Here is a 21735-nt window from a genome sequence, read left to right on the forward strand (position 1 = left end):
GGAGGGTCAGGACCCAGCAGATACCAAAGGGAGCCCTTCCCTTCGGTGGCTGAGGCCTCTGGTCAATGCGTATGGCTGCTGGGAAAAGGGCACTCCTGGGAAAGGAAGTGGGTCTGTCTCCCGGAGGGGCTGGAACTAGCTGGGCTCACGGTGCCACCGGGAGCAGCTCTTTCTAGCTCTGCATTCAGTAAGGTCCCCGTGGTCAGGTCTGGCAGGCTGAGAACCACAGTTCATGGACCGGGGGCTGAAGCCAAAAGCAGAGGGGAATCTGAGAATGAAAAGTGGGCAATCCTTGGAGTCTGGACGTTACGCACAACCACGAGGCCCTCTCGGTGGCTGCTTTAATGTGCTAAAGCCAGGCACCATCTCTGGCATCCAGAATCCTAACAGTCTTCCCTGCAGGAACTCAGGGGGCAGGAACCTGGTCTGTCCCAAGCCTGCACTCTCCTTCAGCTCCCCTGTCCACGGACCCTGGCCCTTCCCACCTATAATAACAATTCACGCTGTTCCTCTGAGAGTTGGTTTCAGGTTCCCATTGTACCACTTACTCTTGGGCCTTGGAATTTCAACCAACTAAGATGTGATTCCCTTCCCTTAATGTATATTTCTGTCCTTCCTCATTTTTTCTACATTCCTCATCCCATTTTTCTCCAGCTAGAACCGATGTCCAAGGGCTAAATGCCCCAAATCCACTGTGGTCTCATCCCTCCCTCTCCCCTGAAAACCTCTTCTCCCTCTTCCCCAAAAGACCCCTGTCCCCACACACATGCCCCCACCTTCCTCCCTCCCCCAGAGCAGAACTAACCCAGAAACCTCAAGAGAGTGGGGTGAAGTGAGGATAAACCAACGAGTGAGGGTGTCCGCCATTCCCACATATTAGGACCAGCAGGTCAGCAGGATCAGACACAGCTGACCTGAAACCTAGGCACTGGCAGCTGAGATCTTCCTAGAAATGGCCCAGGACAGGCTATCTCAGCAAGACAGTGTCCCCCCTGCTACAAAACAGGGCTTAAAATGACCACAGGTGTCGCAGTTGTGGCCTGGTTAAGCTACACAATTATGGTCTAATCGGCCAACTTTTGCAATCACCACCACTACTAGTATAGAGAGTGCTTTACAGTTTACACATTTTCCCATTTAATCCTTACAGCAACCCTGAGGTAGGTATCATTATCTCCATTTTACAAATGAGTAAACTGAGGTCCCAAGGTTGGACTGCTCGCCAAACATCACTCGCTTCACTGGTGGCAAAACCATGGAGAATTCCAAACCCAAGGGACGCTTTTGAATAGTTCACAGGCTGCTGCCAAGGAAAGTAGAGCTGAAAACCTCAACTGGAAAGGGCAGGGTTGTTCATTGGAGTTCAAGAGGGTCCCTCAGCAGGGATGAAAGAGGCACATTCACAGGCCAAGACCGGAACTGAGCAGGAGAAGCTTCTAGCATCTGGGAGCCGTGAGACAGGAAGAGGCCTTTAGGTCTGTAAGAGTTGGCTGGGTCCTCAAATATGCACAGAGCCCAGGCTCCAGGGACTGAAGAAACAAGAGGTCACCCAGCAATGCAAGGCCAGGGGCAGGCACGGGGCACAGCGTGGCCTGGAGAACTGCCAAGTGGCTCCATCTCAGCTTGGCCAAAGTGTTGGAGCCTCGGGGCAGTGGTGCTTTCCCTGTGAGAGCCTTGAAAATCTGATGAAAGCCATAAAACCTCCCCCTAGAGAAACCCAGACTCAGGAGAGCACACAACACTTTGCATACAATTTCAGGGAGTCCCAGACCCCAGGACGGGGCTTTTACCCTGAGAAAAGCCTCTGGTGCAGCCTGGCTCCACGCTGCTTGTATTTTCTGGAACTGCTCCCCTTTTTGTGTTCCCTGAATATTTAGGAAGTCATGATGTTTATTCTGAATGGGAGCCAAGGAAAGGGGTTCAGCCCAGACACTAGCAAGAAAAAAGCAGCTGCGGCATGGCAGTGGTGGCAGCCGGGAGGCGAAAACCAAAGAGAAAGATGGGGTCGTGTGTACCCCCCAGAAGGTCACTTGGGGAGCTTTTCACTACCCAAATTTAGAGAAGTGCAGAGGAGTCGGTGGGGAGAGGGCAGTGGTTTGTTTCCTTTCAGAAAGGAGAGCCATTCCCTGGCTGGCTGCGGCATCTGAAGTCCTGCAGACAATGCCCCGTCTCCACCTCCCCTCTCCCTGTCCCCCATAAACACACCTAAGCATTGACCCAGTTATTCACAGCCCTGTGGCCAGGGCTCCTGTGAACACCCAGGTATTTAAACACCCTCTTCTGCGGAAGAAGGGAAACTGGACGGGGAGATCTCAGGGCAGAGATTCCGTTTTGCAACACAGGGACCATGCATTCCCCACAGAGATCCAAATAAATGGGGAGACTCTGCCAAGACCCCTCCCAAGGACTCAGGGCACATGAGCCCCAACCACCTCATGGCTCTGCCTTCTGGCCAGGGCCCTTCTGACCAGAAGCCAAAGTCATAGCTGTGTCCTGCACCCCATCCCCAAAACCACTGGGTCCAAGGTAGCGGGCCAGGGCTGGAGGGGTCCCAGGGTTTGGGGGGTGGGATGCCTAGACTAGCTGCAGAGCAGCATCTCCGATCTCTCCAGGGAACCAGGAATCAGGCAAAGGCCTGTCCCCTACATCAGCCCTTCTAGACTAAGAGAGGGTAGACAGTGAAGTCTAAACGACCATTGACTCAAAGAGGGCCCAGCAACCCCCCAGTGTCTCTGTGGTTATGTCATTCCGGCGATCACCCATGCACTAGATAGATGTTTCATCGCATGAGGCCAGAGGAGCCCCAGTTAGCCGGATGTGGGCTGGGCTCGGGCACGGATCAAGCAGGAAGGGTGGAGGGAAGCCACCAAAGCCACTGCCCCTCTTGGCCAGGGCCAGGGGCAGCCGCTCATCTTCAGGAGACGGGGAGGGAGGGTCCTGGCTGTAGCTTGTGGTCCCGGATGCTGGGGCCCCCAGGTCCAAGCCCACCTTGTCTCGCGCCAGGAGTTCCCGCTGTCGCCGTCGCTGCTGACGCCGACCGATCAGGAGGAGGGTCAGGGAGGCTGCGAGAACCCCCAGGAGGAAGCCAGCTAGCCCAGCCCCCACTGTGTGGGCCCGGCCATGGGGGGCCCGCTGGCTGCCCCATACCAGGCTGTAAGCCGCTACCACGCGGGCGGCCCCACCCTCCTGACATTCACAGGCGTAAGCGCCCATGGCCCCTGGGGTCACCACCACCTCCAGCCCATCCCGCCGCGGGGGGAGTGCAGTCACTCCACCAGGCTGGTGCCACACACAGGAGGCCCAGGCTGAGCTCGGGGAACACGGCAAGACCACATGGGCGGCTGTGGCCACAGGAACTTCAAACACTACTGGGTGTTCTGTGGGGAGAGAGCAAAGGCACAAAAGGTGGTGAGGATACAGGCTGGGGGCAGGGGGGTGAGGGAGAGAAATGTAGGGTGATTCTGGATCTAGGAAGAGGATTCCCAAAGAGGATCAGGCCCTGGGTCACTGGCTGTCATCCTCCCAGGATCCAAGTGTTAAAGCAGGTGCAAAATGACAACTCTCCATCCCCTTTCCCCCCTTCCACCCAGGTTTCCCTGAACCATACAGACCTCCAGGCTCCTTGGGACACAGAGAAGAGACATCTGCTGCCTCCATGTCTTGGACCAGTCTATAAAGAAGAGAACACGTGGTCAATCCAGTGCCAACCTCTCCTTCCACCCTGCTCAGTACTGGGGAGCGGGGAGCACTCACGCACTCGCGACGTCCCCCGTCATCTCATAATCACTCCTGGAATCACCAGGCAACATTCTCCTCATCACTAAATTTCCCCCCACTCAAAACTCAGTGCCTCTTACACTCCTCATGACATTTGTTGTGTTAAATTCTGCAAATATATCTAGCAGACCATAGTTAGCTAAACTTGCACTAGGTCTGTCAGAAAGATGTGTGCTAGGGAGGCTTTAAAAGACATGGGATTAGATTGTTTAAATGTTACTAAAATAAAAATTTTAAAAAAAGAAACATGGGAACTTTCTAAGAAATGTAGCTGGTTGTCTATAACCACAAGATTTCTCTGGGGAAAAAAATATAAATACTACGGCTTATTTTTTTCTATCACTGAAAAGAACGAACAAGCTTTTTTCCTATGAAAGCTAATCAAAATTCAGTGAGTGTCACCACAATGCGATTCCATTTCACATTTCACATCCACTAGAATGGCTATATTAAAAAAAAAAAAAAAAAGAAATTACAAGTGTTGAAGAGGATGTGGAGAAATAGAAACACTTGTTCATCGCTGGTGTGAATGTAAAATGGCGCAGCCACTGTGGAAGGTAGTGTGGCAGCTCCTCAGAAAGTTAAGAATAGAATTACCATATGACCCTTCAATCCCAACACTAGGAATATACCCAAAAGAATTGAAAGCAGGGACTTGAACACATACTTGCACACCGATGTTGATAGTGGCATTATTTACAATTGCCAAGAGGTGGAAGAAACCCAAGTGTCCATTAACCAATGAAGAGATACACAAAATGTGGCATATACACACAACGGAATATTATTCAGCCCAAAAAGGAACACGGTCCTGATACATGTGACAACCTGGATGAACCTAAAAGACATCATGTTGGGTAAAATAAGCCAGACACGAATGGACAAATACTGTATGATCTCTCCAACATGAAATAATTAGAATAAGCAAACTCACAGAGTCAGAACCTAGAATACAGGCTACCAGGGGACAGGGTGGGGGTAGGGAATAGGGAGTTAAGGCTTTAAAAAAAAGTCAGTGAGATGCCTTTCTGTTTCATAACAGCAGCCTTTATCTCCACAAGACTCTTCCTCTTCAGTAGTGTTGCTACATATTGGCCTCTTACGGATCTTTTTCAAATACAGCACAGCACAATCTTGTTACTTTCAGAATTTGAGCAAGCCGTGTCTGACAGAGGGATAGCGAGACAGACTGTTTACTGCTGAATCCCTGGGCACTGCTCCCAGAGTCGGGGAAGCCTTGTAAAACCCCCTACTGGGGTTGTCAGTGAAAAGCAGGTGGAAAGTTCCTTCTGAACACACGAACGTCTCAGTTTGTGTGAACTCCTTCGATGCAAACTGAGGCCCCTGAAATAAGCCCTGAGGCTGGTATGACTAGATGGAAGTTCCCTGGGTAAAACTAAAGTTGACTCGGGTAGCCAAACTTGGGAACATGGTAAAATCGCATGTGCAGCTGTAGCCACAGGAACTACATGGTCTAAGTACGTTTTTCTCCCTTGTGTGAATGGATGTATGGAGGGTAGAGTGTACAGGAGACCCTGGCAGGCACACACACACACACACACACACACACACACACACACACACTCCCCTCTACCCCTATACGACCTCTCCTATACACACATATATCTTAAGAGTACCCTTGAGGCCCAAGAGCACAGGATGCCCAAACCTAAAGAATTTCTTATTTTGATGTCTATTAAAACAATAAAGGAAACAATAAAGCATTTGTTTTTATCTTAGACATTTTAAAGTTCTCCAAAGAGAAATCAAAAGACCAAGTCAAGTTCTTAACCAAAGAGGTGAAACTGGCCAAACCTGTCATCCAATAGTTACTTTACATACTTTATTGCCAAGAGTCTGATCAAAAGATGGCACAAGATTCTGCATTTATAATTCAAAGCAAATATCAGAAAAACAAAATTAAATGTTAGAACTACTTTGATTATATGTCAGTTATTGATTTAAATAATTTCACTCTGTTTTAACATATGTGAATTAATCTGTTTTATTCCCAAAGATAAGTAATTTTATTTCTAAAAGATTTGTAACCTTGGAGTTGTATAATATGTACAAATATACTGTAAATTAACTGGGCTTCAAAATAGGAAATCTCAAGGTCCGTTTGAAAAAAATACTTTCCAAGCAATCAATTAAAAACACATCTTTGAGGGAAGCTAACAACTAAAAGACACTTAAGAAATACATCAACCAATTACAACTGGTGGACATTATTTGGATCCTGACAAACTATTTTTTTAATTTATGGAAGTAGGGAAACTGGAACAGTGACTGGACATTTGAGGACATTAAGAAACTACATTTTTGGTAGGATAATGGTAATATGGTTATGTTTTTAAGAATCCCTATATATTAGAGATGCACAGATAAGATTTATGGATGAAATTATATGACGTCTGGGAATTGCTTCAAAATAGTTGGGAGTAAGCAACTATTTGACAGGACATGGGAATTCATTATACTATTTTCTCTACTTTTTAATATGTTTGAAATTTCCCATAATAAAATGTTTTCTAAGAAAGTCCTTATCTAGTAGAGATACACAGTGAAATATTTAAGACAAATAGGACATAAGGGATTTACTTCAAAATAATACAAGGGGAAAGGAGATGGAGAAGGGGGTGGATGAAACAAGGTTGGCCATGAATTAACTGTGAAAGCCAGATGATGGGGTACGTGGGTTCGATACGCCGTACTCTCTTAGCATGTCTGAAATTTTCCACAAGAAAATGATTAAAAATTCTTCATCAAAAACATAAAACATCCATTGATAAAAGTATTTTTAAATAAGCTCAAAATGACCTCTGTAATGCACTGTCTGACAAGAAGGTATGTAGGGAAAGATGAAAGTGTCTGGAATAACAAGTCGACTATTACAGCAGAAATTTGGGGATCAGGGAGGGATATGATGAGAATAAGACAGTGGCATATGGTGCAAGATCATGAAGGATCTTGAATGCCCTGCTAAAGCAGTCTGAACTTTGTGCTTTAAGAAAATATCAGTCTTTGAAAAAGAGTATCATATTCAAGCCTGTTTTAGGTTGTAGGAAGATGACTGGTGGCAACGTGAAAAACAGAGCTCAGCGGGCTGTGCGATTCACCAACAGGTCACTGTGAGAATTCTAGTGAGAGAGGCTAAGGATGTGAATTAAAGAAATTGCAATTCATCTAGAAAGATGGGCTCCAAAAGTGTAGCTTAAAAGATCAAAAATGAAATCGTTCCATGAGGAGTAAGGCCAGGACAGGGCTTAGGAGAGAACCTAGCATTTAAGAAGGAGATGAATGGACTGAGAAAAAGAGATAAGAAGTACAGTTTTTAAAAAGAGTAGTTTGAGGACTGACAGTTGGTTATGCAGAGTCCCCTATCTTGGGGCTTGGCCTCGTGAGGCTCATTACTGCAAAGGAGAGACTAAACCTGCTTATAATTGTGCCTAAGAGTCTCCCCAAGTGCCTCTTTGTTGCTCAGATGTGGCCTCTCTCTCTAGCTAAGCCACCTCAGCAGGTGAACTCACTGCCTTCCCCCTTTTGTGGGACCTGACTCCCAGGGGTGTAAATCTCCCTGGCAATGCAGGATATGACTCCCGGGGATTAATCTGGACCCAGCATCGTGGGATTGAGAACATCTTCTTGACCAAAAGGGGGATGAAACAAAATAAAGTTTCAGTGGTTGAGAAATTTCAAATGGAATCAAGAGGTCACTCTGGTGGGCATTCTTAGGCACTATATAGATATCCCTTTCCAGGTTTTAGTGAATTGGAATAGCTAGAACGAAATACCTGAAACTATCAAACTCCAACCCAGTGGCCTTGATTCTTGAAGATGATTGTATAACTATGTAGCTTATAAGGGGTGACAGTGTGATGGTGATAACCTTGTGGATCACACTCCCTTTACCCAGTGTATGGATGGATGAGTAGAAAAATGAGAACAGGGGCTAAATGAAGATTGGGATGGGATGAGGGGGGTGATTTGGATGTTATTTTTTACTTGGATTTTTTATTCTTATTTTTATTCTTTACAGTGTAAAGAAAATGTTCAAAAATGGATTGGGGTGATGAAGGCACAACTATATGATGGTACTGTGAACAGCTGATTGCACACCATGGATGACTGTATGGTATGTGAGTGTATCTCAATAAAACAGAATTTTTTTTTTAAAAAAGAGTAGTTTAATGGACATACATAACCCAGAGAATCTTGTGGTGAACAATGACTTGTGGTGATTAACTGCACAAATATAGAAAATGTTCTTTCATGAACTAGAACAAATGTACAACACTATTGCCAGGAGTTGTTAATAGAGGGGTATATGGGGAAAATGTATCTATTGCAAACTATGGGCTATAGTTAGCAGTAATATCTTAATATTCTTTCATTAACAGTAACGAATGTACCACACCAATACTGTGGGTCAATAATGGGGGCAGGTTAGAGGTATGGGATATTTGGGGTTTTCTTTTTTTTTTAATTTCTTTTTCTGGAGTAACGAAAGTGTTCTAAAATTGGTCATGGCTATGAATGCACAACTATATGATGATACTGTGAGCCATTGATTGTATACTCCAGATGGTTTGTATGGTTATAGCTATATCTCAATAAAATTGCATTACAAAGGAGACCTCTATTTGAAAAAAATAATAAGGTATGCGAATTGGTTCTTATTGAATAAGAACCTAAGAATTTAAACCTTTATCAGTTTCAAGATAAATTGCTAATAAGTAAAACAAAGATGCTATTGTGGATTAAACTGTATTTCCACCAATAATTTTGGGTTTTTTGACATACCTGTACATATCCAAAAAAAAAGTTTAACTCTTCTATTGCTAAGAACTAACTATATGCCAAAAATTATATATATATATAATTTGCACAGTTTATATATGATACACATTTTGCATATGTGTGTATGTTATAACATGAAGTTTTTCTCTAAGGCTAATCTGAATCAAAGAAAAAAATGTCATTTTGAATCTTGGCCCCATAAACGGCAGGTTGAGGAAAGGGGAATTAAACCATTTGCCTCTTTTTTTATTTTTAAAATCTAATACAGGAGTTCTGTTTTTCTAAAGATCTATAATTACAAATTTGGAAACTTTTATATTATAAATACCCTAAGTTTAAAAGGTAATAAAAATGCATTGTGTAATAAAACTGGAAATTTAACATTCTTATTTGGAAAATTATCTTGTTGGGGGGATGGTTACCACTATTTTTTTTTTAACAGCTTAATTGACGTAAATAACTGACATACAATAGCTACATATATTTAAAGTGTGCAATCAGTTAGTGTGTGTGTGTGTATATATATATATACATATATATATACATATATGTGTCTCCATTAAATCATCACCACAACCAACATAATAAATCAAAAGTTTGCCCATGCCCCCTGATAATCCTTCCCCACCAACCCAGTTCCCCAGCAACTACTGATCTGGTTTCTGTTGCTATAAATTAATTTGCATTTTCTCGAATTTAATATAAATGGAATCATATAGTATACACTCCTTTTTTGCCTTGTTTCTTTCACTCAATATAATTATTTTGAGATTCATCCATGTTAATGCATGTATCTTTGGTTCCTTCCTTTTTATTGCTGAGTAGTATTCCATTTTTAGGCTAAAACCACCTTCCCCTGTTGATAGACATTTGTCTTGTTTATAGTTTTTCATTATTGCAAATAAAGCTGCTTTGAACATTCCTGTACAAGCTTCTTATGAGCATATGCTTTCGTTTCTCTTGGATAAATACCCAGGAATGGAGTGGCTAGGTCATATGGTAGGTGAATGTTTAAGTTTTTAAGAAACTGCTAAACTGTTTTCCAAAGGGTTGAGCCATTTTCCATTCTCACCACAGTGTACGAGATGCCCATTACACAGCACAGTTGCTTTACATCACCATTAACATTTGGTATGGTGAGTCTTTTTAACTTTAGCAAATGACTCACTTAAATCAGCAAGTCTTAATTTGGTTATATATTAGAACCACCTGGAAATAAAAAAAAAATCCCTAATTACATTTGGGATGTGGAACCAAGGCATCAGCATTGATTAAAGGTCCCTAAGTTATTCCAATATACGAGCAAGACTGAGAACCACTTCCCCAAACCCTTCTTACATTCCTACATTCAAAGGGAGCTAGCAGTTAAAGGGACAACAGATCCAGGCCTAATCCACAAAGGATGTGATAATTAGCTCAGATAAGGCAGAGCCAGTAGACAGACACACTGACAGTGCTAATTCAATGCACAATAAGCCAAACATTGTACTAGTTCAGAGACAACAGACAGACAGACATACAGACGGCAGACAAAAAGATGGAGCAGAGTCAACAGATAACCTTGATGAGGCAGAAACAACTGATGGAAAACAGCCATGCATCAGAGACCAAAGACATGAATAGGCAAATTACAATCAAAGAAACACAAATGACCATCAAATGGAAAAAAAACTTAACCTTCCCAATAATAAAAGAAATACAAATTAAAATATCAATGAGATTCCAGTTTGGGCTATCAGATTGAGAAAAATTAAAAGAAATATGACCACATCTTCAAAGATGTGAGGAAGCAATTATTTCCTGATGCAATTTTATGAACCACTGGAATTGTATTTTTAAAATGGGCTTTCTGGGATGATGGGTCAGAAATGTAAAGAGAATGCTACATGACAGGAGGGGGAAGGTATCTCAATATGCCTGATGCTACCAGGCAATCAGGGGGTATCAAATCTTTCATTTGGACCCCATAGAACAGGCAAAGTAGAATGTTCATGATGAGGGTATTTGAAACTTTCTAACATTGGACTTAATTCAATCTATTTTCTTCTAACTCAGATTACAATGGATGTCCTTAGGTCATACTCCTCCCTCAACTTCCTTCCTTTATAGTGAGGACTACTAAGGAGTTGCTGGGATTATACCAAAGGGGTTGAGTAACATAAAATAGCAAAACCTTCATTGGGCAGCTTGTGCCTAAGGGAGCCTGAGCCCCTCCAGAATGGGGTTTGCTAATGGCTTCCCGACATTGAACTTTTGCCACCCCACCTATCCCCAGGAAGCCCTCTTAAAGAAGGAAAGTAGCTAAGAACGGGCTCCTATATCCTTTTGTTCAACCCTTAAAGAGTGAACAGGAAACCATTTTGGTAAGGTCCCTGAGAAATCATCTGTTTTTAAATTAAGCAGGGTGTGACGCAATCTGACATATGTTTTCATGCAAGCTGCTAAATGGCAAATGAGTAGAAGGAGCCCAAAACTGGCAAAGGGAGACAAGGTAGGAGGTTACTAGGGTGGTCCAGTTAAGAAGTGATAGTGGCTTGGACTGGGGTGATAGTAGCAGAGATGGAGAGAAGTGGATGGACTGAGGATATATTTTGTAGAGTCCACAAAGTACAATAAAATGTGGTGATTCCTGGCTTGAGAAACTAGATGGCTGGATGGAGACTCCTTTATTGAGATGAGGAAAACCAGAGGAGGAACATATATGAGAGAAAGAGGAAACAACACTGCATATTTAGACTTGATATGTTTGTGTTGCTTGTGAAGCATCTAAGAGGGCTGTGAAACCGGCAGTTGGGCAGGGAATCCTGTAGCTCAGCTAGAGATACATTTGTGGTTGTCATCAGCACTCAGATGGGAGTAATGGGAATTATATCCCCTAGGGAATGTGGAGTGGGAAGAGATGCAGGTCCATGGCTAAACCCTGAGGATCACCAACATTCAGAAGTTGGATGGAAAAGGAGTCAGTAAGGCATAGAGGCCAGTGAGGTAGGAAGGAGAGCTAGGAGAATGCAGGAACAGAGAAGGCAAGAGGAAAGAATATCCCAAGGAAGGAGGACAAAGTCAACTGTGGAAACGCCTCTGAGAGCTCCCATAAGATGAAAACTGAGAAGATGTCAATCACGTGGCCAGGGCGGATCCAGCAGAGAGGTGAGGACATTGATGAGATGACACCAGATGGACAGACAGATGAGTAAGTATGGACTGACAGATGGACATACAAGTGATGCAGATACTTACAGAAAGGGAAAGAAAAAAAACAAAACAAAACAGGGCAGCATTTACTGATGGATCAGAAACAGATAGATGTATGGATGGGGCAGAGCCGTGGGACAACAGGCAAGACACAAGTGCGGCTGTGCTCACCCTCCGTGCTCCCCGCTGTGGGGTACGCATGTGTCCAGCCGGAAGCTCCAGGCACAGACGGGGTCCCGGGCCAGGATGCACTCTGAGCAGCTCTGAAGACGGCCACAGTTGGTTGTGTTCACTTGCGTCACCTCACTACCGGAGCCGACCAGCAGCCAGCCCTGGAGAAAGGGGGTGGGTTAGGGGAGTACATGGGCTCTCCCAGACCTCAAGGTCACCAACTGGCTCTGGATCAGATGTCTTCCCACCATAGCCCCCAAAATCTACAACTCACTCGGAACAACTTCATGTTCTCAATTGGCTGTGGCTCTGGGAACAAGGCCAGATCCTCGAGGACACTGAGCTGGACTCCGATCCGCACGGCTCGGTGGAGATGTCCGTCCTCTAGGAGGCAGGCAAGGGGCAAGACATAAGGACTTACCAGTGCCAGGGGACTGGGATGCCTGTGTGCATGGGACCCTCTTTGCACTATTAAATATACCTGTCCCCAGGTAGAGCACATCATAATCTCTCCCTGACAGGCTGGTTGCCCTGTGGGCCACGACTCGGACATAGGCCGTATCTGTAGTGACCAGCAGGGGGTGGCCGTCAGCTGGGAACACTGGCCTGTCCATGAGCGGGTGGTCCCGGATGAAGGTGAGCACACGGTCAGGCAGGGAGAGCGACGAGCCAAACTGCTGGAGCTTCATGTTGCTGTTGAGGCACTGGAGGAAGCACAAGGGGTGGTTACAGAGTCTCGCAGGGGGGTGCACAGGGTCAGAGAGGCTTAGCTCGACTCCTGCCCTAACAGCAGCCCCTAATTCAGGCCCAGGGATGGAGATCTGCCCCAGCTGCCTCACCTCCCCAGGTCTGGGCTGGGGCACATCGTTGTCCATGACCGGCAATCCCCTGTTGCAGTCGTGCTTCAGCTCTCTGAAGGAACCATTCAGCACTGTCCGGATGTCTTGTGGTAGGAAGGCACAGACGGCAGAGATGGCAGCCCCCTCCCTGGAAGAGTCACTGGTCGGAGCCGGATATTTGAAGGGAGTTAGGGGACAGCATCTCCTCCCTTGTCAAACTAGATGACCCAAGAGAAAGGCACAGGGAGCCCTGCAGTCATGGAAGGCGGTCCACTCTCTCTGGAGCAGACAGCACTGATCTTGTACCCCACATATCCCCCACCCCATAACACTCTTTAGCACCAGGACCCCCTCACCACTGGGAGGAAAAGATGCCGTAAAAGACGGGGGTTCCCACTCCGGGCTCAGGTCGGAGAATGGCCACATCCTGCAGGACACTGGAGGCCCGGCCAAGCTCAGGCCCTGGACACAGCAGGTCAGCCTTCAGAAACGTCGTCCACCTTTGCTGGAGGGTCTTCCGGCCCCCAAGATCCCCCTGGGATGGCAAGTGCATGGGACATTCTCTTTAGAAGGCCAAAATTAGGGGTGGAGTGCAGCTAACTACACAACTTTCCTCCCTGACTTCAGGGCAGACCCAGACAAATGGATGGGGAGACAGATGCACAGAAATGAAGACACAGAGATACAGAAAGAGAGATACAGGGGTTCCATGCCAAGGTGGAAGGGGTCACCATAGCAACAGCAGTGACTAAGTCCTTTGTGTGCTTATGAAGTGCTTTAGCTCCATGCTTGCACCCAGTTACCACGTTTAGTCTCCAAACAACCCTTAGGGACAGCAGAGCTGTCACCCTGACCAGTGCCTGCCTTTAACCTCTACACCAGCTCAGGGTCACCAGGGTAATTATGGGGTCAAAGAGGACGGACCTCTACCCCACACTCCTCAAGCTCCCAGAAAAGAGGTCGAGGCAGAGAACAAAGGAGGCAGGGGAGAAAGGCAAAGGCCCAGAGAGGAACGGCCAGGAGGCCAGTGAGATGACAGACAGTCAGACAGCTGGGGATCAGAGACTCACCGCACACACGCGGGCCACCCGCGGGACCTTAACGCGCTCGTACGAGTCAAACGCCCGGGAAGTCTCCGTAAAGAAGAAGTAGATCTCGTTGTCTCCATCCTCATCCCCCCACTCGGCTGGGCTCAAGGCCACGGCTGCGACAAAGGCTGGGGCTGGAGAGACCCGTGGCCTCAGATTCCCCCCGCCACGCCTGGGGACCCCCGCACTCCACCTCGCTGCCCCCCGGGGCACGCCCTCCGCTTTCCCCACCGTTGAGCCAGGACGACAAGGTCTCCGTCCGGATCCAGTCCTCCGCGCGACCCACGGCCCGGGAGATGATCGGCTCCGTCCCCAGGTAGTTTTTCACGGTGGCCGCGTAGAGAGCGCCCCCTGCAGGGCGACAGGGGGGGGACGACTGTCGGCGGCCCGCGGGGGGACCCAGGGAGGGCACAGGCAGAGCAGCGAGCAGGGCAGGCAGGAGCCACCAGAGGCGAGCACGTGTTAGATGCCAGGGCCACCAGGCACATCCCAGATCCACCTCCCTAGGAGGGAGTAAAGCGTGCCAGGCAGTAAGGGAAAGCAGTGTTTAGGGAAAACTGCTGAGAATTTCATGCGCATGGAGGGAGAATAAAAGTTTCCCTGCAGAAATCAGTTTCTTGGTGTAACTATAAAAGTTAAACTTTTTTTTTTTTTTTTTTTTTTTTTTTTAATTTAGGGACATCTCCATGCTGCAATAGGCCAGATGTGCTAAGACTCTCCAGGGTGTGGCTTTGCAGCATGTCCCGAGCTTACCTAAGTAAACCACAGTAAATGTCTGTGGGAACTTGTGTCCTTTCTGAATATACATGGGTGTGCACTGCTCTGGAACAAGCCACAACTCTAAGGAATGCTAGATTGGTTAAAGTGCAGACTCCTGGTGCTCCAAGGGTGGTGGGGGCCCAAGGAGAGAGAAAGAACCAACGCCCTGGAAAGGAAGGGGAGGCTGAAGGGGAAACCACAGCCACCCTGAGTGACACTGCACGGGGCTCAGACGTGAGCAGGAATGAAGTGATTCGGGAGTAGGAGGGGGTCCCAAGCCCCTCAGAGGAGTCCTGAGTCTCACAGGAACCCCAGAGAGAACAGCGAGTAGCATCCTTTCATCACCATCTAGGGACAAGGTGCTGTGGCAGGTGCCTCCACAGTGCTGTCCCCAAGAGCTCCCAAGTGAGTCAGGAAGAGAAAGATGTTACCAGATCACAGGAGGTGAGGGGAGCTGAGAGGAAGACCCGCTCCATCTACCTGGGAGAGCAGCATCTCAGGGAGACATCCGAGCTGGGTCTGAAGACTGGGAAATTTGCCAGGTGGAAGAACTTCAGGGAGAAAGACAAGCGAGTAGAAGAGGTAAACCGGATTCAAGGAGAGTGGCACACACCCCCCCATGGCTGATGCTCCAGCTGGAAAGAGGAGTAAGTGAGCAGAGATGAAGCTGGGGATGCAGAAGCAGGCGCCAAATCATAAGAAGGCTTCTCTGCCACACTAGGGGACGTGGACTTTATGCTATAGCTCAAACGGCAGAGATTTTTTTTTTTTTTTTTGAGGAGAGTGACAATCAGTTTTGTTTTTTAAGAAGATAACACTAGTTAAAAGATCATTTACACAGTCCAGACGAGAGCAGGGGGTGTGACCTGAGGCTGGACTTGGGAGATATTTCTGAAGCAGAGTCAACAAGATTTGAAAACCAATTGAACATGAGATGTGAGAGACTGGAGTAAAAATTATCTCTAAAGTTTCTAGCTTAATAGACTAGGTAGCTGGTGATATTAATAACCAAGACAGACGATGATAGGAGAGGGCCCAAAAGGGCAGTGGTTGGAGAGGAAGCAAGTTCAGTTGTTGGCCAGGCCAGGATGGAGTGCCTTCAGGACATCTGGAGAGACAGTGGATGGCAACTAAACAGAAGGGCCTTGGGAACCGGGGCCATAGTCAGCAGTTTGGGGATCACTGCATGTCATGCTGAAATCATGACGTGAAAGGGACAGCCAGGGACAAAGGTGATGCAAGAAGAGAGCCTTGAGGAGAGAAGCTACTGGAGAAGATCAACTCGGAGAAGCCAGAGAACCAAGAAAGGCTGATACGCTGGAAACCAGCACACCGAAAACCTAGCAGGAGCCGTGGGAACGCGTGCACATTTTGAGAAAGCAGTAGAGGGTACAGCCACTTTAAGGGAAGCACAGATGCTACAGAGAAGCTACATGTCTTAGGCACTGAAAAGATAACCAGCATTAAAAAATACTCTAGGCAGAGCCAAAACAAAGGGGGGGGGGGGTGTCAGGAGCCCTGGGAGGGCAGTGATGGAAGATAGAATGTCTCTTGTGAGGTGGCGTGGGGAGGCTATCCTGTCACTTGAGGTTGTGAAAAGAATCCAAGAGCCTTGGAGCCAGGCAGATTTGGGTTTGAACCCTGACTACTTAGCGGTATGAAGATGGGCAAACTAGCCTTCCAAAGCCTCAGGTTCCTCGAATGTAGAATGGGACTAGTACCACCCTACACTCAGAGAAGCTGAGGATTAAGGAGATCACAGAGAGCCCCAGCAGCACCTGGCATGGTGGGCATCCAACACACATTAGTTACAGCCCCTTATGAAACCTCAAAGGGCCTTATGCTTGATTTGTTGCCAGAAGGAAGGGAAAAAAGCCATAAAACAGCAATCTGTCCCCATCCAGAGTATTCCAGTATTTCCAGAGGGAGAAAACCCAAGGCTGTTGGTCATAGGTCCTGACAGTAAGTGGAGCAGCAAATGGACCAATCCTCTGTACTTCCAAGCAAGGAAAAAGTTTACATGGAAGGCAGAGCTGGAATTGAACATTTTCCCTTAGAGCATTATACACAGAACAGTCTAAAACCAAACCTCTGGAGGAAGCTGTGTCACAGATACCTGAGAATGGAGGGAGAAGCCAAGGAGGAGACAGTTATGAATGACATGTTTGGGGAGCATTATTTGGTGCGTTTGGGGTGCGGAGAAACATAAATACCCTGGAAACAGTAAAGGACCACAGATACTGGGCAAGGACCCAGCAGTGGATGGGAGTAAAGGGTCCCAAAGCTTCCTAAGGGATAGAGGGGCAGTCAGCAACACCAGAATGGAGAAATGCCAAAGAGAGCACAGTCCTGCAGAGCCGAGGGTCACTGACACCGATCAGACTCTTTGGGAGGAAGGGGCTTGCAACACAGTCCCACACACACTCACACTCACACACTGGAGAAGGAACAGCAGGCAGCACAGCCACGGGGCAGGGGTCTGCGGGAGGACACAGGACCACCTCGGGTCCTAGATTCTCCAGGAGTCTCAGTTCCCAATCCTCTACTGCACTCATCACAGAATAAAACATCCCGGAGTGTGTAATTATTTGGCAAATTATTGTGGATGGGCTCAAGTCAGTAAACATTAAACACACATTTGCTATCGACAAAAGATGGAGAGTGATGCCCACAATGTCAAATTCAGGGAACAGGCTGGTTAGGAAAAAACACTGACTACAATTCAACCAGAGTTTTATATTTTAAAAATACACACAAGTATACACACACATATACACATGCATATACATACGTGTATATGTACATATATATAAACATACGTTTGAAGGCATAGGAAGGATTGTTGAAGGAGCTACTCTACAGTGTTGATGTTTATCTCTGACTAATGGAATTACAAATGATTTTTCATTTTCTCCTTTATACTTTTTTGTATTCATGGAATGTTTTTTGTAGTCAGCATCTTTTGCTTTTATAAACCAAAAGTTTAAGATATTTTTGTTTTGGAACTACACACACACACACACACACACGCAAATGAAAAAAAAAAAAAAGCCCAAAGGTTTGAAAGCCATAAAATGAAGACTCACAGCCAAAGAAAAATCATAATTAGGTATAAAAACAGATCCCTAATTGCCCAGCTGTAATGACCATGAACACAGGCCTCCCAAACGTGTTAGCGACCCCAAACTGACTGGCTGGGCTTTGTGTCACAGCAGTGAGGATATCACTACATCTGGGGATTTTCACTCTGGTGTCAAAATGAGAAAAGTGCCCATTTTAAAGAAGGTTTACAATAGGAATATCTGTTTATTCGTTTTAAAAAGAAGATTTTAAACATGCCTTGGGTTGCCTTCCTCCTCTCCCTTTTCTTCTCATCGTCAGCTGCCTTTTTGGATAGAAAGCTCCCTACCTAACATCTTACATGTCTTTCAAAATTGGGCCAACTGGACACCTTTTCCTTTGTTGGCATCTAACATGTAGGATTCCTATAACTGCCTTGTTTTGGTGTGGGCATGCTGGCCATGGGGCAGACATGCATGAAGAGGTCAGCTTAGCTCCAAAATGCTGGCAGCATCCAGGGCATCTGGGACATAAGCAGTGCTCCTTGACAGATGCAGTAATCACAAGATGCAATGACGCCAAAAGGAGACAATAAAAGTACAGGTCAGGTTCCCAAAAAGAAATAGCAGAAGCTCCCTCCTTCTGCTCTTCTTAATAGGTTAAAGCCTTATTTATTAGAGGATGTGCTGGGAGGCCCAAGCTGCCATCTGTAGCTTGGATACCTGGACAGGTTATAGTGCCATTCATGGACACTGGTGGAGGAGCAGGTTTGGGGGAGATAAGTGAAGACGGTGAGCTCACTTTGGGATGTGCTGATTTTGAGGTGCCTGTGGGGACATCTAAATGGACACGTCCGAAAGGCACTTGGATGTGCAGTCTGAGTTTCAGATAATATCTGGGAGGCAGATACAGATGTTGGAGGCATCAGAATATGGGTCGAAAGGGAAGCCTCAGGGCTCGTTGAGATCCTTAGGGTGAGTACATGGAGTAAGGAGAAAAGAGGATGTTGGCAGAAGCCTAAGGAACCCCAACATTTCAAGCATGAGCATAAAACAAAGCCTACAGAGGTCATCAATGTTCTTCAGGCTCATTGAACATTACTGCAAAATGTTCACTTTTTTTTTCAAATTTGAATAGTGCAAATAGAAATACTGAGATCATTTTGGGAATTTTAACTAAGTGCAGTACAGATAAAATGCCATATTTGAAGACAAATTTCTTGTTTTCCCAAAACAAGTACCAACAAACACATGAAAAAGTTTTTCAGCCTCACTAATGGAAAGGCACATCAAAACACACATCAAATCATCAAATTGCCCTTTGAAGGAGGTCACTGTGTATATGTTTGTTAACCATATTACTTGGGACAGACAAGAGCAGTGAAACAGGTCCTTTCATGTAGTGCTGGTGGGACAAACCCATCAGGCACCACAAAAATCTTTACACCCTTTGCCCCAGCAATTCCACTTTTGCATGGACTCTTATGCAATTAATTAGATTTATGTAAAGGATTTACATAAAACTTTATGTAAAACGATTTCTGCCACAGCATTATTTACAAAAAAGCAACAATTTATTTAACAATTTAAATGTATAATTATATGGGAATAATTAAATTGTGCTACATTGTATGATGGCATATTATGCAATCATTAGAAATCATATTTGAATAATGAAACAATTTCTATAATGAGAAAATTCTCACTATACAATATTAAGTGAAATATGCATAATTCCAATTTATTATAAATACACAGAAAGTAAAAGAAAATACTCCAAAAGAATAGCTTTTACCTAATGATGATAGAATTATGAATAAAATTTTCACTTTCTTTTTTATATATTTCCATATTTTTCTCAAGTTTCTATGATGCACATTTTTTTTTATAATTTAAAAAATACTCTGCTAATATTTTCATCACTAAAAGCTCCTTTTTTTCATTTCATAATACCTCTATTGTCCCTAAGAAAATTTTCATAAAGCCTAACTCAGAATTTTGGTTCCAGTTCTTACATAATATTGCCCTTATTTTCTATTCTGCTATTTTTAAAAGAGAGGGGCAGCAGGGCAGGCTGGATCAACATTGAAAGCCCATGTGGATACTGGTGCTGAGTTTAAATCAAGAAGACCAAGAAAAAAAATTTTAATTATAGCACTGTAAAGTAAGAACTGCAGAAGAAAATATATAATATTGTTATTAACCATGATTTGGATTCTGGGACAGAAAAAGACACTGAGGTTCTATGTTTAACTGTCTGCAGTTGGCCATTCTAAACTGTCAGAAAGTAAACTCTGACCACCTTCATCAATTATCAGCTAAATTAGCTCAATTATCTAAAGAAAAAAAAAGGATTTGAAACTTTTCCAAAAATGTTCTTCCCACGTTGTCATTTGATGGTCTTATCTACAAAATTTGTGTTCTTAAACCACATCCTAATACAAATTTGCTCGCTGGCTGGAACAAACAGAAATGACTCACAGAGGGTCGTGTGTTTAAAAATTATTGCTCTAAACAAAGCAAGCACATTCGTTAACTGATTATCTTAGAATGTTGCAACTGAGAAGTCACTTTTGTTGGTAAACAATTGCGTAGAATCAAAAACATTCACAACTGCTAAAAACGAGATGACTTTCTTTAAGATCCCAATAACCGGCTCAGAGTTTTGCCAAAGGAATTTGGTAAAACAATAAAATAAAATAAAATAAAAAACAAGAAAAATATAGTATTGACAAAGCTGTTTTAGTTAAACATGTTTGAATAAAACCAAGGTCTCATCAGTTTCAACAGGTGAATGATAAAAATGTTGTATTTGCCGGATATGTACATTATTTTATTACTATTCCAAAACAGTGATTCATTAACTGCATGACTAAAGAGTGGTTTAATTTTTATATCTTTTAAGACTTTTCCTGTAAAGTCATGGATGAGGAAAAAAAAAAATCACTGTTAGATCTGTATTCCAATTTTTGGTGTTGAGAAAATGTTGTCAAAAAGTATAAGTAAGAAATAATGCTATGATAAAGGCAGCAACATAAGTAAGAGAAGAAAGAAAAAAAGTATGGTGAATTGATATCAAGTCAGCTGATTAGCTAGCTGAAGGAGATTAATTTAGACCTTCATCTCATCTCATTCACTGAAATAAGTTCCAAATGGATCAGAGTTAAATGTTTGAAAAATGTTTTTAAGAATAAATTTTTATCTGCTCTCTAAATGAGGAAGGGTTGAACTTCAAAAAAAAAAAAAAAAAAAACAGATATGTAGAAATCACAAGAAAAGACATAGATTATAACACTAATATTCTACCTGATAACTGGTCCAAGAACATGAGCAGAGGATTTACCAAAGAGAAATAAAAATAAGAAGTAAAATATGAAAAATGTTTAATTTCACTAATATTCAAAGAAATACAAATTAAAACAAGGTGCCATTTAGTCTCAAATTAGCAAAGATTTTTTTTAAATGACAATGATAAATTCTGGTGCAACTTCTGTGAAGGAAAAAAAACCACTCTCATTCATTGCCAGTTTAGGGTGCAAATTGGTACACGCTTTCTAAAGCCTCAATTAGCAACACATAATGAGCTGCAAAATGTTCACACCCTTTGATATAGTAATCCATATCCAGGAATCACAAGGAAATGCTCTAAAATGAGAACAAAAACTTAAGCGGAAAAATTTTTATTGCAGGATTATGGATAATAGCAAAAACTTTGAAGTAAACTAAGTAAACTCGGAAATTAAAAAATGTATATAAATGATTTATAATTGATTAAACTATGGTATGCTCACAGAATATCACGAAGTCATGAAAAATTCTGTTTACAAAGAATTTTTAAATTAAATAGAAAATGCCTACAATACAGATACCTGAAAAAAAATTAAAAATGATATCCATAGAGCATGCAATTTAAGTTTTGTACACACACATACATAAAAATTTCTATTAGTCTGCTTGTTTTACACTAACATGAAAAAACGCCTAAATTTCTATTGAGTTTGGGGGGTATGATCTAAAATACAGGTTATTTGGCCCACAAACAATTCACTT

At 44.2% G+C, this 21735-nt stretch overlaps 1 protein-coding gene across 3 annotated transcripts in view; it reads right to left on the reverse strand.

Annotated features, from left to right (window-relative positions):
- Window positions 1–791: 791 nt before the first annotated feature.
- Window positions 792–21735, reverse strand: part of SEMA4F (ssemaphorin 4F) — a 30346-nt gene continuing 9402 nt past the window's right edge. For all 3 annotated transcript variants that reach the window (XM_037806863.1, XM_037806862.1, XM_037806861.1), the window contains 9 exons: window positions 14099–14218; window positions 13850–14001; window positions 13136–13314; window positions 12780–12927; window positions 12422–12644; window positions 12215–12324; window positions 11941–12101; window positions 3612–3670; window positions 792–3377 (listed from right to left, as the gene is read on the reverse strand). In XM_037806863.1, coding sequence (XP_037662791.1) covers window positions 2767–3377; window positions 3612–3670; window positions 11941–12101; window positions 12215–12324; window positions 12422–12644; window positions 12780–12927; window positions 13136–13314; window positions 13850–14001; window positions 14099–14218 — 1763 coding nt within the window. In that variant the 3' untranslated portion in view covers window positions 792–2766. The remainder of the gene's footprint in view (window positions 3378–3611; window positions 3671–11940; window positions 12102–12214; window positions 12325–12421; window positions 12645–12779; window positions 12928–13135; window positions 13315–13849; window positions 14002–14098; window positions 14219–21735) is intronic.

This window comes from Choloepus didactylus, chromosome 17 (genome assembly GCF_015220235.1).
Source record: "Choloepus didactylus isolate mChoDid1 chromosome 17, mChoDid1.pri, whole genome shotgun sequence".
Classification (NCBI taxonomy): Eukaryota; Metazoa; Chordata; class Mammalia; order Pilosa; family Megalonychidae; genus Choloepus; species Choloepus didactylus.